General features: G+C 43.6%; 1 protein-coding gene and 1 long non-coding RNA gene across 2 annotated transcripts in view; one reads left to right on the top strand and one right to left on the bottom strand.

Moving 5' to 3' along the window:
* Positions 1 to 17,107, bottom strand: part of LOC148883021 (uncharacterized) — a 50,138-nt gene that overhangs the window by 18,488 nt on the left and 14,543 nt on the right. The window lies entirely within an intron of this gene.
* The window catches only part of nedd9 (neural precursor cell expressed, developmentally down-regulated 9), a 28,432-nt gene continuing 11,643 nt past the window's right edge, over positions 319 to 17,107 (top strand). The window contains exons 1-2 of the mRNA XM_089023918.1: positions 319 to 494; positions 12,260 to 12,673. Coding sequence (XP_088880044.1) covers positions 483 to 494; positions 12,260 to 12,673 — 426 coding nt within the window. The 5' untranslated portion in view covers positions 319 to 482. The remainder of the gene's footprint in view (positions 495 to 12,259; positions 12,674 to 17,107) is intronic.

The raw sequence follows: 17,107 nt of genomic DNA, 5'->3' as shown, positions 1-17,107 counted from the left end.
TTAAGTATGTGGCTTTTGTATTGACAAGAACAAATATTTAAAAAATAATGACAAAAGAGACATTCACAGGTTAAACTGTATATATTAAGAAGGTATGTTGGTTTTGTTTTGTCGATATGTTGTCATTTACAAACCATATATGAGCGTCTTTTCATATTTTAGTACGCTTCCTGGTAGTGACGTCACGACTGCGGGAGGAGCAAGGGAGAGAGGGGAAGGGCGGGGCAAAGTCTGTTCGGACCAATCAGTAATCCGCATGCAAATGTTAGCATGTCGTCAGCGCGCAGCGAAGCAGTCAGTTGTTGACGTTGCGCGAAAAAAGGCTCAGTCCGGATCTCGCAACGCAAAAGTCGGCGAGCTACTCCGTCTTCACGGCTGCGGATGGCCGCTTAACCAAAAGAAAAGACCTTGTTCTTTCTCATTGATGCGACACAAGCGGATATTTCTCATCTTATTTTGGAATCTTCTAGAGGAGCTGCAAAATGAAATATAAAGTAAGTGACTGTGTTCACGATGGGCTCGGGTGTCATAAAGCGGGTTGCAGTTCACAGGCTTATGAATTAAGTTTTAGACCGGAGTTCAACTATGTCGGGTTAACGGAGTGAATGGTCTCAAAATCCTCTGTGTTTGGAAGATGAAAAACGAACTGTCACTGTTTGCTACTTGGACGATTGCTTGCTTCCACGCTATGATTTTTTTCCCCTTTCTAATCTGTCGCCCCTATTCCAACAGTCGTTTGAACGGCAGGGGCGTAAATAGGGCAAACATGTTACTCGGTTTTACCACGCTGAGCACCCCGAGGAAGAAAATGACATTCAGTCTCCGTTTTGCTATTTATTTTACCATTGCTTCTTAACTTGCGTTTAATTCTTCTTATTATACAATGTAATAACCTGTCCAAATGGAAAGAGGGGCAACATACCGTTACAATAGTATATAGATACACACCTAATGCTACCGCCCAATACATTAACACAACCGTTTTAAGATGGTCTGTTGGAACAGTACTTTAATATTTTGTCCTCTGTCTCGCTTTATTGAATTTCGGTAAACGATTCACCTTTATTTCCAAATTCATTTGTATTCAACCTAGTGTCATTTCGTTATTACACATCAGATATCATCGTTTTGCAACATCACACTTGGGGCGAAGCTCAAAGCTCAAGAGGCGCACCTACTCACCGCTTATACTGGATTCCCACACTAAAGTTATTGCTTTATTCTGCTATTAAACAACCACGTGTTGTAGTTTAAGTACCATAAAGTGATCATGTTGCACAAAACCTTTATAGGAACATTCATAACGAATTTATGTGGGAATTGAAAATATGACAAAGAGCGCCATTCCCGAATTTGTTCGGGTATTTGTTTTTTCATGCTTGGGGGCTGATAAAGCGCTGGCCGTGGCCTCTGGCAATGTTTTTTTTCTTGTCCACACGGTGGCAGCATTTCCCTTTTTTCCATGTTAGCGCTTTGTTCCAGCGTCAGCTGTTGTTAATGCGCTATATAAATCGATATGTATGTATTGCATTGTATTTTGGACAGCCACCCTCATTTCAAGCTCATATAACTAGACCATATCATTTAGGAATTAACTTTTTTTCCTGATGAAAGAAGAGAGTCTAAGGCTTCTAACGCTGTATTGAATGTTTATGCAGTCCTAAAACAGTCCTAAATATTCTGTATGTTCTGGAATTCAAGTGACCATGACAAAAGCCCTGGCACTGGAGTGGACACATTTTTGCACATGTCTGGCAGTGAATGAGTTTCATCCAAAACTGCTTCTGCTGTGCTACTCCCACTAGCTGCGTAGCAAAAACGTTGTGACGCAAGACCGAGATTATCGGTGAACAGAATCGCAGTCATTTTCGTGTGGTCGCACACAGCACTGGTCTTCATTAGATGAGCTCACAGGCTCACCGCACTAACGTAAGGAATCTATCCCGAGATGTCGGCGTGATTCTGAGGCTTTCAAGGACGGACAGGGGGGGGGCTGCAGTTTTTTTGTGGCTTGTTTTCTCAAGTTGCTGTTTGTCAAGCTGCCCTTGTTGCTCGGCGGCAGCCTGGGTCTGTCCTTTTTTTTTTTTTAGGGGGCGTGCACAGGGACTGACTCACGGTTTGTTAAATATACACTTGAGAGCAGGGTTCAGTCTGCGATTATTTGCGAGGGGGACTTTGGGATATTTATGAATCAGATGGAGAGAAGTATTTGGGAGCTGATCTGCGTGCAGGAAGGAAGCTGACACAGAGTGCAACGTCACTAAGGCAGAATTGTGTCGACGCGTCTTTGTTTGTCTTTTTTTCATTCTGCCTTTGAAGATAAATGAGGCAGCCGGCGCTCTTCGCTTACGACGTCCTATTTCCCCAAATACTGGCCGAGGGTGATTCGTTACTGTACTGCAAACAGCATCTGATGTTGATTTGAAGCGGGTATCTATTTGAAAGGAGCACAAGGACGCTTTCATTCCTAGAATGGCAATACAAATCTGTGCAGATTGGTCTTTTGTCATTTGCTTATTTCTAGGTCATAAATATAAAATAATAAAATGACAACCCACAAAGGACTTTGAGGAGTGACAGATTCTCATAACGCTACATCAACGTGACCAAAATTCATTTTGAAGTCAATTCAGTTTTAACAAGATCAGAACTCCAAAAGGAAGAATTAGTCATGATCTTTGTAAAGAGGCTTTACATTGACAAAAAGACCTTAAAGGTCTGCAAAGCCTTCTCTGCTAGCCTATGAGTATCTGAAACGCGGACTGATGTAAATTATATTTTGTCCATGAATTCTTATGAAATAATTTCAAATAGTCTGTGTTGCACTGCTTCCAGATGTGTGTTTTCGTATTTAAGCATTTAACCAATCACATTTCAGTCATCATTTGTTACCAAGGTCAGAAATCTACCTGGACGCCTTCACAATCAGTTCGTTGAAGTTGGCAACCCAAAAGGGGTACCCCAATGCCTTATTGAAGACGTTGGTCAACGTCAGAGTTTCACTAGCCGCTACTGATAAGAGCATACTGGCCAGAGCTAGCATACTGTATTGGTCGCGAGCTGCATAAGCAAATTTGTTGATTTAATCGCGGTTTTGTCAACCCACAATGGCTGAAGGAGGAGAATGGAATGAGTTGCAGATTTACTGTTCAACCCATTTTCAATACGGGCTTTTAAATAAAAAATGGACAGCATTAAGTCGGTCAGTTAATTTCTGGCTAATGATACCTTCTAATGGACACTTTTTACAGTCTGGATTGATTCAGACGGAGCACTACTGAAGGCCTAGCGATGAAATCCACGACCCACCACTGGTAGCAACGTTATATAATGTGGGGCGGCGGGGTAATGAGCCTTGCATAGAAAGGGAAGGAAGGAATGTGCCACTGCTTCAATGACACATGGGGGGTTTAAGACGGAGTCCAACTCGGCGCTACTTGGTCACTTGTTGTCTGTCATAGAGGATTTCCGAACAGATGCTCAGGCGCAAGAAGGCTTTTCTTCCATTGGTCCATTAATGCGGAGAAATCCCTTGGGCAGGGCTGATCTGCGGGTTTCAACAGAGTGTGGCACCTAGGGTACTTTCAAGTGCTCAGACTGTTCTGGTGGAAAACATTCCACTGATGCATCCACGGGCCATTGCGAGTGAGGTCACAGTGGCTGAAATAGCTCCACAGCCCCAAGTGATCAAAATGGTTTTCCTTTTATTTCATTTGCGTATTTATTTTAAAGGGTTCAACTTCCAGGCACCGGTCCAAAGGTCCAAGTATAAGGATAGCTGGAGGAGGGCGAAGCGGACATTGTTCTGAGTGGGAGGAGAATCCCCGATGCTGAAAAGGGGCTGCAGCAAGTGAAAAGGAGAGGAAGTTGTGGGGAAGGGGGGGGGGGGGGGGGGCGACGAAAGGGCAAAGTTAGACATGTTTGGCGATTTGGGGGGAGGGAAGGGAAAGATCGAAGTTGAGGAGCTCCCTGTTAGAATGAGAACATTCCAGGACGTTGCGCTTGGAAATGCCGTCCAGAAGATGCAAAGGATTATTTTTTTTGTTCTCAAAGTGGCCCTTTGCGTTGTTAATGAGGCTAGCAAGAGGACACGCATAGTTGGTCCCTCAATGGCATTGTGTTGCCAGAAACAATTCATTGAAGAATGTTTTCACACACTAAACTTTGTCCCTCGGTCCCCTTAAACTTGAGTGAAAATTCCATTTTAGCTCCCAGTCAATTTTTTTTGGCCATCTATCATTTAAGGTAACATAAAAAGCTTCTCCCTCAATGAAAATGCATGGTAATACCCACCGCCACCCCCATCCTACAATTCCCACCATCCCCCTCTGCGCATTTGCACCGTCAGGCAACTTTCAACATTACGAGCCAGATTGAATTGTAAGTATGCACAACATCAGCAATAAACGTTTTGAATAATTTCCACGTTTTGACCTTTTGGGCGTAAATAATTATCAGGAAGCCCTTGAAGAATGCCAACTATTTTGCAGGGGTCATCTCTAAAGATGGTTAACCCCTTGTTGGGGCTATTTATTGATTTATTGCGATGGTGGCTCTTCTTTTCTAAAAGGACAAAAGGACTGTCTGGCTTCTATTCAGAGGGGTGGGGAGAAACAAGCCTGGTTTTGTTTTATTATTTATTTTTTTTCTCTGCAAGATCTTCCTTTAGCGTGAAATCTTCAAGACAGCGTAATGAATTTCCATCTCATTAGCAATTCCAACATACACAATGTAGGTGCAATGATACCATGAAGATGATTTCGGATCTTGGCTCATAGCCCCCAACCGCCTCCTCCGCACAGAGGGATTAGTTTGTGTCTCCAGGGACTACAAAGACGCACCCACGGTAGCATTTGGCCTTGGCTTTGGGCTTGGAAATAATACGCCTCTTCTCTTTTGCCAATACTTTTTTCTTGCTAGACTCTTAGGAAATATCACATAGTCCGGGTTGATGAGGGCAAAGTTCTGTGTTTGGAACCAAACAAAACCCATCAAGTTGGCAGAAGTCTAATATGACATCATTTGCACTTGGATTTGAGAGACATCTTTACCCCCTGCTGCTTCTCGGTATTCAAAGAGTTCTAAGAAGGTCTTGGCAGAAGACAAAGAGCTTTAACATGCTCGCGCAGCATTCACTCAGATAGAAGGAAAAGCGATTTTGAGCACTATCTGGACAGCTGATTGTAGCTTGTGCTTAAAGATTCTCATAAGGCGGGAAAAGATGGGAAACGGGAGGCTTCAGCAGGTCGTAAGTGGTCTGGTTCGCCAGAGGCGGGGAAGTGCATCACGAATGGAGACGATACCTATAACAGCGAAGGGTCACGTCAAGCTAGCTAGCAATTTCCGTCAAGAAAATGACTTGGGAAGAAGGGTGAAGAAGAGTTCGGGGGAGTAGTCACTCCTAACTGTGACATTTCACAAACACTTCCTGTGACTGAATAAAACCTCAAGTGTTGCACTGGAGTTTGTATTCATCATCATTTGGGTTTACGGCCTGAAGTGGCTTTAGTCTGTAATCCACTGACGTCAACCCAGAGTGGTTGAAATTGTAGCCTTGTCATTTTGAAATGTGTACTTAGCCAAGGCATGCAACATTTTCCGAAAGAAAAACAACACCACCTTGAACGTACTGTACGTATTCCATATCTTGAGCTAGCACGTCGGCTTCCCCAAACGCTGTTTTTACTAAATCCCACCTCGACATCTGGACTGTATTGCCATTGGTGAGGTACGTCAATCAAAATACACCTAAAGGATTCCTGAAATGTCAACGTGAGGTGTTTATGGTCAGTCGGTGGCAGTAATCACAAGGCTGGAATGAGCTATTGATTTTTTTTATGGACCGTTTCAAAGCACTGTAGCCATTTTGCAATTGAATCATGACTTGTTATATAAAAGGTCACTGTCTGTTCTACGTGATGCAGGAAGTTTCGTTGTTTAATTCCATGCACAACGATTGCAGCGGACAGCCATGTTGTGGTTTCCACCCCCCACCCCCTTTTTTTTGGTCATCTGCGGTTAAAATGAGCCTGCTGTATAATTATGTTCCTACACAGCCACTGGCAGAGGCAAAGAGGCTATAATCAGGAGGTTAAATTTTCCTGAAAAATGCCCAAATGAAGAAATTACCATGCAGTCCGGGCATTGAAGCACTTCCCATGAGTCTTTCCTCCCCAGAACCCTTCACACGGCCCATTTATTTGAACTGGCTCTCACCCGCAGCAGCCTTTTCACTCTGAGGAACGACTGGTAGAAGTCATCAGGTCCTCATTATCGTCATTATCATAATTATTTTCTATATATAACCGCGTGGAACCAGGCCATATGAGTGTGCTGCTTCCCCCTGCCACCCTCCACTCCCGTTCGACAAAGTTACAGTGGTGAATTCTCACAGCTGGAGTGGAGCACTTTTTTTCTACTGGTGGGGGGGGGGGGGGGGGGGGTGTTTGTTTGTCCTCTTTCATGTAGTGAGGAACCATTTTGCGCAACAGCAGATGGGGATTTTGAGTATTTGCGAGCTTCTTTAGTCAAAGTCCTTTTTAACTGGCTAGCCAAAAGCGCCCCAAACTCACAGAGCACTCCCAACTGGCAGCAAAGGTGAAGCCCCCCCCTTTTTTTTTCAAAAAGGGCATCGCAGTTACATAAGAGCGATTTTATTTTTGGATTGGTCAGAGGTTTACACAGTCTGCGTTGAGGCCAGACACCAATGGAAAAGAAAGCTTGTATGAGTCATCGCTGTCTGTGTACGTAGAAAGGGGATCGGCGGTGGGATGGGGCGGGGGGCCATGGCGGAGAGGGTCAGACAGCTGGATCTTTAGGTTATGTTCAGTGATCCAGGTGCATAGCCAGACAGTTCCGCTCTGCACTGTTGCGTGCTTACGACTGATGAAAACACGCAAGGCCTTAACCAGATGTTGACTTGGGGTGGGAGGTGGGGGGGGGTCGAATTTTTGCTTTATGTCTGGCTTGATCTTGGCACGCCGATTGATTTGGGAGACAAAAGGACGAGATTTCATCTTTCAAGACAGGGCCAAGGGAGAATGTTTATTTGTTGTATCATCACAACTTTCTATGGTGGCAGTACTGGAAGCATATGTTGCGTTTGAAACAGGATTCAGATACCGGATCTCACAAGGCCGACTTTCTGGGACACTAACTGGCCAATGAAAATGACTCCCATGTGTTGGAAGAGTTAGATGTGAAACTGGTTCGGGCTTCAAATTTTAAAAACGGCACTACTTCTGACCGCACTGACTGGAGTATTTGTATTTATTTTATTTTTTATTTTTTGCTGCACGGCAGGAGATTGGTGTCAGCCCAGAAAAGGGATTGCAGTAGCAAAGCAGAAACTGAAGAGTACTACTGTCACACAGGATATTGAGTTTTAAGACTACATCAACATTCAATGCAGCGTAAGAAACCTTAGACTCTCTTCTTTCATCACAAAAAAAGAGTTAATTCCTAAATGACATGGGTCTGGAGTTATATGAGCTTGAAATAAGAGCAACTGTCAAAATACAATACATACTGGTTTATGTAGTACATTAACAATAGCTGACGCTGGAACAAAGCGCTAACATGGAAAAAAGGGAAATGCTGCCCCTTGTGGAAGGAAAAAAAAACAATTGCCAGAGGCCACGGCCAGCGCTTTATTGCCACCCAAGCATGAAAAAAAACAAATTCGAGAATGGCGCTCCTCGCCATATTTTCAATTCCCGAATGGCAGTGAATGAGTTAAATTATTTATTTTTGTCCTTTTCTTGTCAAGGATATCGTTTCTTGTTGTATTTTCAATCAGCTTACAGACTCAGAGAGCCTTATCTGCGCAGCGTCTTGATGTCGAAGAGGCATGCCCCCCCCCCCCCCCAATTTATTTATTTATTTATTTATTGGTTCATCACAGCCACAAACGCGTCATACATTTCTTGAGGGAGCGGTAGCGCCCCATCGTTGACCTTTACGCGATAACTTCCCCAGCTCACACCCGTGGGTGGGATTCGCAGAAGATCGCCCGGCCGCCCTTCCTTTCCCTTCCCACCCCACACCGGCCCACATCCAAATGCTAAACACGTGTGTTTACAGCAGCGTCAATGGCAAAACAGCGTCACGGTGTTGTGACTCATCTGTGTTTATGTCAGCGACGCGACGCCTTGGTTAATAGTAAGTTACATGGGCCCGAATGACAGCGGGATCCGCATGAGACGTTGATTTTTCACAAACAACCGACTGATGCAAATCTGAATGGCTCTTTTATTGCATTTCCCTTCCCATGCTGCCCATTCAAATTTGCATTCATGCTTTTATCTTGGGCTTTTAATCAAATCAAAGCCATGGGTGATGAACATTTCCTGGCCGTTTGAAAGCAGCCATTATTCCTTCGTACCTCCTAACGGCATAAATCCGTGTGGAGATTTACCACAAGAGGTTATGAACGTGTTTGTCTACTCTCTTTGGACTGATTCAATCACAACGTTTGCTGCAAAAATGAGTTGATAGCAGCATGACGTTATCATCATGCAGCATTATGACTGACCTAAATTGCAATCGTGGCAAGGCTGAATATTTGATCACGGTGGTTATCAAACTTTTTATTCCAAAAAACAGTAGCAGCATAGTTAGCCTTAATGTTTTTCTTTCCAAAAATATTTTATATAATCTAATGGAAGCTATTGTAACGCGTATGTGAAACGACTAAAGGTTATCTCATATCACCCTGATATAGGACAATAAAAACTACATTTAACTCATTCACTGCTAGACGTGCAAAAATGTCTCCACCCTCTTCTTTCATCAGAAAAAAAGAGCTAATTCCTAAATTACATGAGTCTGGAGTTATCTGAGCTTGAAATGGGGGCGGCTGTGCAAAAGTCAAATGCTGCAAGAGAAAAACATTGCCAGAGGTCTGACCAGCGCTTTATCGGCAAAAAAACTGAAAACCCGAACAAACTTGTGCCCGTGAAATGTAAATTTCTCACCTGCCACACTAATAAAGGTAAATCCAAGTCCAACTTTTTTGAAAAGTATTAGAAGATTAAGTTCAATACAACTGAGACCGTGACAGATACAGTAACCAATACCGGAGTATTTCATGATGTGATTCTTTCTTGCACCACCAAAGGGCACAAGCAAATTATTGCTATCATGCTAACCCTACTGAGAAAGGTTTGTCCAATATTGATTGACGTGCAGAGTTATTGCGAGTGTCAATCCTGACGTTCAGACTCGGATCAGCGTTCTATGCAGTTTGTTATGACAGTATACTTCGCAACTGAAGGGGGGAGCCCTGGAGTAAAATCTGGACATCTGACGAAAAGAAAATCAACCGCGACCTACATTTTCAACTGACCGCGACCTAAATTTTCATTCTGGGGTTTTACAATGATTTTCTTGTTCTTTTGTCGGTTGCATTTCTTTAAAAGATTACAGGAATTCTACGACAGCAGCATGTGTGGCATATTCTCTTCTGGAGCTTTCAGGCCTCGAACAAAACTACCGCAATAAGCATTTTCTATTCAAGCCATCTTGTGTAAAGCATGAGGATTATATTAAGTTCCATTTTGAGCTCTTAAATAAGAGACGGGGTGGGGATGAAATAAACAAACAGGCCAGTCAATATATGCATTAATCTGCTCTGGGACTTGTGATGTGATTAGCTTTGCATAAATGTATTGCAGACGTTGTTTCCAAAGCCCAGAGTCACGTGGGATAAAATCACGCCTCGCAATGACCCCCAAAAAGGGAGAAAGAATAGACGGGAAGCAGAGATGGTCTCGATAGCCCCACTTGCAGAAAGGGATTTCAAAATTATTGATGCGACGTCTCTTTTACGGCTGGAAATAGTTTAACATTTTCTTTTGATGACTCTGACTGCACGATATGGCTTAAGACGAGAGTTCCGTCCGCACTTTCAGGACAATCACTGTAATTAAAAAGAGACAAAAGGAATAAACAAAGGAGTCTGGTGCGCATTGTTCTTGTGACTGGGGTGTGATTTATCTCGGCTGCATCAGCCGGCTACACGCTAAACTACAGCTGGCTAACGACAATACAGAAAGCATCTTGAAATGCCCTTTGAGCACAAATAAGAGTTAACACAGTCGGGAGTACAGAAAAGACCTTTATCTCTCCTCATGGATGACTTTACCCGGCGACGTTAAACGGTCAGAACAGGCAGAGAGTCAAATCCCGCTCCTCATGGATGAGGGTGACCTCATAGGTCGCGATCGAACGCGGCGCAGGTCCAGCTAGTGGGTCGTCGGGTGGGGGTACACGTGGGTGTGTCAGGTGTTGGCGGGTAATGGTGCTGACAGCGCACTTAGACAATAGCTGAAGTGGACCAGAAGCACATTGAGAGATGGCAGTGTTCACAAGACGTCAGAGGTTCACGTGGGAACTGTTTTGATACAGGCCAGGAGGAAGGCCAAGCAGGGAGAAACGTCAAATTACAGAAGAAAGAACCTCAAAGCGAACTTCCTGGCTCTCACATGACGTAACCGGAAAGTAAAAGACTTGATAACAAGCAAGGAAATTGTTTGTCGGATACAATATGAGACTCAGCGACCAGTAAAAGCCGAGAAAGCACTGGTCAGACCTCTGGCAGTGTTTTTTCCCTTCCACGAGGGGGCAGAATTTGCCTTTTGGACAGCTGCCTCCATTTCAAGATCAGATAACTCAAGACCCAGATAACGTTTTTTTTCTGATGAAAGAAGAGAGTCGAAGGTTTGTTACGTTGCATTAAACATTTATGTAGTCCTAAAACTCAATATGCTGTGGGTCCTGCAATTTGAGTGAAAATGACAAAAACCCTGGCACTGGAGAGGATATATTTTCATCTGGCAGTGAATGAGTTTTTAAAAAAAAACAGGGCAGACCATCAGTGATGTTTTCATGGACTGAAGACAATCTGACACAAAATTTAAAGCCAAAAGGCTTTGAGACTAGCTTCCTAATCAATTATTTAATCAATAAGTGGATAGGCGGGACCTCTTAGTTCCCCCTGAATGAGTTTGCCATCGATGTTTTGGACAATTTCAGTTGGTTTAATTGTTTTCAAAGGCCCTGAGCAAGATCCAAAAAATCCTGCTTGTAGTTTGGTAAGGAATAACTGACAGTATCAAACAACTTTCAACATGCCTGAAACATGCTCTTAGCATGGACACAAACTGTCCAATTTAGTTTAAAATGAATAAATAAAGGGTGTAGGGTCTTCCCGGAACACTATAATCTGTAAAAATGAAAACGGTATTCAATTCAGACTATGTTGTCACAACTTTGTGCGCCTAAGACAGTATCTGTTCATGTGTCAGTATAATAATTATAATACTAATACATTTCATTTATAAGCGCCTTTCAATACTCTCAAGGTCACGTTACAATCAAAAGATCCGTTTTTCAGTGGGCGAGCAAGCCCCATGCACGCCAAGTTGATTCTTTCCAGGCATAACCAGCCCCAAAAAGGATAACGGTGCATTTAATGTGGCAATTAGCAGCAAGTGCCTCTCTAAAACACGGCAGCGGTGCACTACGGGGGCATGTGCTATCACCAAAATCTGCCTGTTCGACTCATTATACCTAACAACCCCCCCGCTGGCCGGAACACGGCATCATGCCCCGAAGCCGGGCGCAAGCTGAGAAAATCCAGTCAGGTTGAGATTTGTTTGAAAGACATCTGGCGGAGAGCTGCGGGCCAATGCTATCTGCATTGTAATTTGAAGTTTGCTGACACGATAGCGTAAATGTTAAAAACCGAGCGATTAACTCGTTCACTGCCATTCACAAATTTATTTGGGAGAAACTATGACGTAGAGCGCTATTTCCAAATTTGTTCGGTTTTTTTCATGCTTGGGAGGTGATAAAGTGCTGGCCATGGCCTCTGGCAATGCTTTTTCCCTTCCACGAGGGGGCAGCATCTACATTTTGTCCATGTTAGCGCTTTGTTACAACTATTGTTAAAGCGCTATATAAACCAATATGTATGTATTGCATTGTATTTTGGACAGCCACCCTCATTTCAAGTTCATATAACTCCAGATACATATTATTTTGGAATTAACTTTTTTTTCTGATGGAAGAGGACAGTTTAAAGTTTCTTACGCTGCATTGGATGTTTATGTGGTCCTAAAACTCAATAGTCTGTGGGTTCTGGAATTCGAGTCACAATGACAAAAACCCTGGCACTGGAGTGGACACATTTTTGCACACGTCTGGCAGTGAATGAGTTAAAGGTTCTCGGTAAACATTTTTTTTTGTCTTTCCGCAGAACCTAATGGCCAAAGCGTTGTATGACAACATGCCCGAGTCCCCGGAGGAGCTGGCCTTCCGGAAAGGGGACATCCTGACCGTGATTGAACAGAACACCGGCGGCCTGGAAGGCTGGTGGCTCTGCTCTCTGCATGGCCGCCAAGGCATCGCCCCCGGCAACCGCCTCAAGCTGCTCATTGGGCCAAAGTTTGAGGCCCAGTCGCCGGCCGCCGGCGCCTCTGCCGCGGCACAGTCGCCACTCCAAAGCTCCAGTTTCCAGCAGAAAGCCGGATCGGGGGCTCAGAACCTGTACCAGGTTCCGCCTTCCGTGCTGAGTCCACAGCAGCAGAGCATCTACCAGGTGCCCGCTGGACAAGATGTCTATCAAGTGCCACCGAGGAGCGCATTAGCTGCTGATAACACACCGAGCAAGGTGAGAGACGATGATGTGAGCTTTCCTTTCGCAGTTGATTCTTAACTCCAGCACAGGTGCATAGCAAGTAACTGGTTTTTGGGGTAACTTTGATGTCAGCATAACTGAAAGAAGGAAGGCACATAGGACCACACACTTCCCAACATGACAAAAATCAAATTCATTAATCAATTCTGGCATTAAAAATGCAGCCTTCAACAACATAGCAATTGAACAATGACACAAACTAACATGAATTCCAATACTTTTCAGGTTCTAGGGTTGTCCCACGTGTTATTCAAAATCTGCCAAAAACTTAGTCTGACTCAGGTTGCAGTATAGAAAAAGCGCAGCTACGCCATATATGCCATCAAGTGGTGAATGGTGATATTACAACAAACCTTTGCAGTGGAACACGACTATATTTTGGGACTTTGTTGCCATGTGAATAAAACAAATTCACATTTAACTGATTCACTGCCATTCCCAAATTTATTTGGGAATTGAAAACTGCAGATAAAGCGCTGGTCAGACCTCTGCCAATGTTTTTTTGCCCTCCACGAGTGGGCAGTATTTGCCTTGTGTCCATGTTGGCGCTTTGTTACAACTTCAGCTGTTGTTAAAGCGCTATATAAATCAATATGTATTGTATTGTATTTTGTACAGCCGTCCCCATTTCAAGCTCAGATAACTCCAGAGCCATATAATATGGGAATTAACTCGTTTTTAAGATTTCTTATGTTGCATTGAATGTTTATGTAGTCCTAAAACTCAATATTCTGTGGGTTCTGGAATTTGAGTGAAAATGACAAAAACCCTGGCACTGGAGTGGACACATTTTTTTATCTGGCATTGAATGAGTTAATAGCCAACAAAAAATGTTATCTTTAAAACTTTTTTTAAAATTAAATGAATAATGCAAAAGGGCCATTCAAAATGCTTGTGAACGGTCCTTTTCAGTCCAACTTTAGAGTTTGGTGTTGCCAGTAAATTGTCCTGTTATAATGATACACTATTTACAAACATGACAATCCCCGTCTGGAAACCTAAGTTGGAACCAGGTTTATCGTTCCATGTTTTGAAAATGAACATTGCACTGGAAAAAAAAAGACCTCTGGAGGAGCAGCAGAGAAGCCAAGTAAAGAATCACGCAATAAGAATGCCACAAAACTGTGCCAAACCCGCTTTGATTGATCCCAGGAGGCTTTTCTGTGGAGATTTAAAAAAAAAATCAAATATTGGGTGTGGCCTCCATTCGCAAGGGTGGGCATATAGATGCAATAGGACATGACATGTGCACCATTGTGTTCCACTCCCATCATTGAACAAGTGGAAGAGCCAATATGTCGGAGAGATTACGGGTCTGCCGTGACAAATGTGGACTTGGGTGTGCCGGGTCTGGTGTTTACCGCACAGCAGCGTAGTGGTTTTTTTTTGTGCAAGGACTCCCGTTTGGCTGCATTGTGCGTAGCAGAGCCAGTTAAAGCCACAGAGGCCGAGGGAATCAGTGCAGTGATGGGAAAAGAAAAACTGCACAAAGGCATTTTTGAGGAAGGGGAGGGGAGGAGAGGAGCTCAGCCGTATTTAAAAACTTTTTTTTTTCGACATTTAATTGTTGGGTTACGGCTCACTAGCAGGCGCATAGCATTTAGCTTGGTCACTGACGGTATATAGCCGCGAGAGTTAGTCATCGCTATGGTTGTTATATTGCCTGATTTTATTTTTTTTTTTAACTTGCACAGCATGTAATTTTTCTTGGGTTTCGCTAAAATATAGTGTATGCATAAAAAGTGGGAAATGAATCACTGCAATCGAAAATGCTAACAGCTAAAATGAAAAGAACGGTTGCAAGAAGGCTGCCTACTCGGGCGCCATCTTGGACGTGATTTATCGAGCACTTCAGGAGACATTAATCATAACGTTGAATGAGCTTTTGGTGCCTTTAGGGTTGTTTTCCTTTGATGAGTAAATTCAGTTTGGTTAGCATTTAAATGAGCCCAGGTGAGCACCCAAGTGGGTTAACACCACGGGCTCTGCAATGCACATGTGATAACAAAGGGGACACGTCAGTCAAACACAAGTACACTCAAATATGCAAACAAACCACACCTGACCCCCGCCAAAAACATAGTAACAAACCATTTTCCATTGTGAGGTTTAACAAAGGCTTTGATGGAAAATTAAACACGCTTCCACCGACAGCGTGTTTTGCGCCGTAATCATGGAAGGAGAAGAGATTATATGAAACCTCGGATAGGTCATTTTTCCTTGTGCAATATCAGCATAATGGAATTTGATTTTTTTTGTGTCGCGATAAGTGCGTCACATGCAAATGAATTTTCTCCTTGAGGTTTAGTTTGTGTATTGTTAGGAATCCGGACAAGGCTCTGTTGTTTTGCTACGACGTCTCACCGTCGGGCATGAAATAGCAACAGGCCGGATTTGGAAACGGTGCAAGTTGATTTTGGCCGTCATGGTTCAAGAATTCTTCTTTTATTTTGTAAGTCTGCTGTTCAGTAAGAGTTATTTTGAACCTCCAAATCACATTGATTTCTCTTCTATGTTTTTTATTTGTTTTGCACATTCACCCACATGAGACAGACGAAATGAGCACATGAAGCGCAACCTAATTGAGTAGTGCGGATCGCTTTTCAACGGCGACGAAAATAAGCAGACTTTAAATTTGAGTAGCTGTTGCTCAGGTCCAATTTTTTTGCTCTCTGAACCAACCGGCCATACTTTGTTATTTCCTCCCAAATTTGTTCTCCGGTCTGCACGACGCACATCCAGATTGGTAACCGCCTATTTTCCCTTCATGTGGTCTGGGGCTTTTTGGTGTAGAAAGGCACGTTGGGGTTTTGGTTTGGTTTTGATGTCAAGCTTTGTCCTTGACTGACCCTTATCAAGGAAGCCTTGAGACTCTGGCCCAAAAGAAAAGAAGCCATTGTGCTTACTTCTCAAGTTTCCCCTTTCTCTGCTTGCGTCGTGAAAGGTGTGTCTTGTTTGACTCCATGCTGCCTCAGAGTCCCTCCCGCTCTGAGGTCACAGTTTTCAAAGATGGGTTGGGTTCAGAGTTCAAAGACTTCGGTCAAGCGTCTTATCTACGCCTACCAGACTGCCTATTCATTGCTCACTTCCTGACCCCAAGAGCTTGGCTCCTTGTATGGGCATTTCCTCCATTTCCCCCACCCGTCATACCCGTAGATCTAATGTCTTCCCCGAGCGCCGTTAAAGATACAGACACTCCCCAACTTACGAACATTCGAGTTACGAATAATGGTACATACGAACATTTTTGCGGGTACAGTATGCCGAGCTCGCTTACTATTGTGTAGTGTAGAGCATGTAGGCGGATAGCAAATCTCCCTTCCCAGTTGACACTCCAGGAGGACGCGATGCATAACAAAAATAATGGCTGCTGGCACGTAATTCCTGAATTTGCTTCAGTAAGGTGTGCATTTATTTTACGACTGTTAAGCGTCTGTGTTTTATACTTCCCCGTTCAGTGTTTGACTTAAACATACATTCCATACAAAATATAGCACTGAAGCAACTTACGAACTAATTCACCTTACGAACGACCACTCGGAATGTACCTCGTTCGTAAGGTGGGGAGCGTCTGTATGCGGGACGAACAAACCCAAAAATATCGAGGTAGCGTATCAATAATGATTTAACGGCCTGCGAGGGCGTGTCGCTCACCGCGGTGAAGCCGCGCTTGGAATAGTGACCGCGTGGGGTTGGGTGTGTATGGGAATGGCTCGTTCGTTTTTACCCCGATGATCATTTTTTTAGCTTCCCTGGAGCACGTCTGTTTCATCAAACGCTCGAATCGTTGTTTCTGACGTGATCAATCGCTGTAACCGAGGGGTAAAACTCATAAATCAAGTTGTAGCATAAAATAAATAACAAAATTAAATCTGAGGGCCGGTTTGCATTCCAAGAGGACTTTGCTCCTTGAAGCTTTAGAGCAGCGCGCCTCGTAAATGAGTCATAAAGCAAAGTGAGTCTGGATGAAAGGAAATGCTCTGCTGGAAATTTTTTTACAAGACAAACAATGATTTGACCTATTGGGTGTCTTGTCTGTGGAATTGTCTAATGGTCCCTGCCTAGAACTTGAGTTGACGTGTGGTTTTTAACCCCGAGCGTGTCACAATGGTAGCCTTGAAAATAGCTTTTTGTTGTTGTATGCAATGAAAGATCATTAACACTATTCCCCTTTTTTCTCCCGGGAACGACGCGTCGTCTTTTCACATTCCGATGGATTGAGAAGTCACTTTGATCCGAAACGGATGAAAGATGATCCTCCTCATTTGTTGCCTCGTTCGTTTGGGTTAGCTATCGGATTAAATACTTCATTACTTGGGATAATTGGCTTTTCCCATCCGGGGGGGGGGGGGGGGGGGGATAACTCTGAGCTGTCGCGGCGGAGATAGTTTATGCGCAGTGATTCAT

Source organism: Hippocampus bargibanti, linkage group LG20 (assembly GCF_051943395.1).
Source record: "Hippocampus bargibanti isolate YZ-2025 linkage group LG20, ASM5194339v1, whole genome shotgun sequence".
Lineage (NCBI taxonomy): Eukaryota > Metazoa > Chordata > Actinopteri > Syngnathiformes > Syngnathidae > Hippocampus > Hippocampus bargibanti.
The sequence above is the reverse complement of the archived record's forward strand: the minus strand, read 5'-3'. Positions and strand labels throughout refer to the sequence as shown.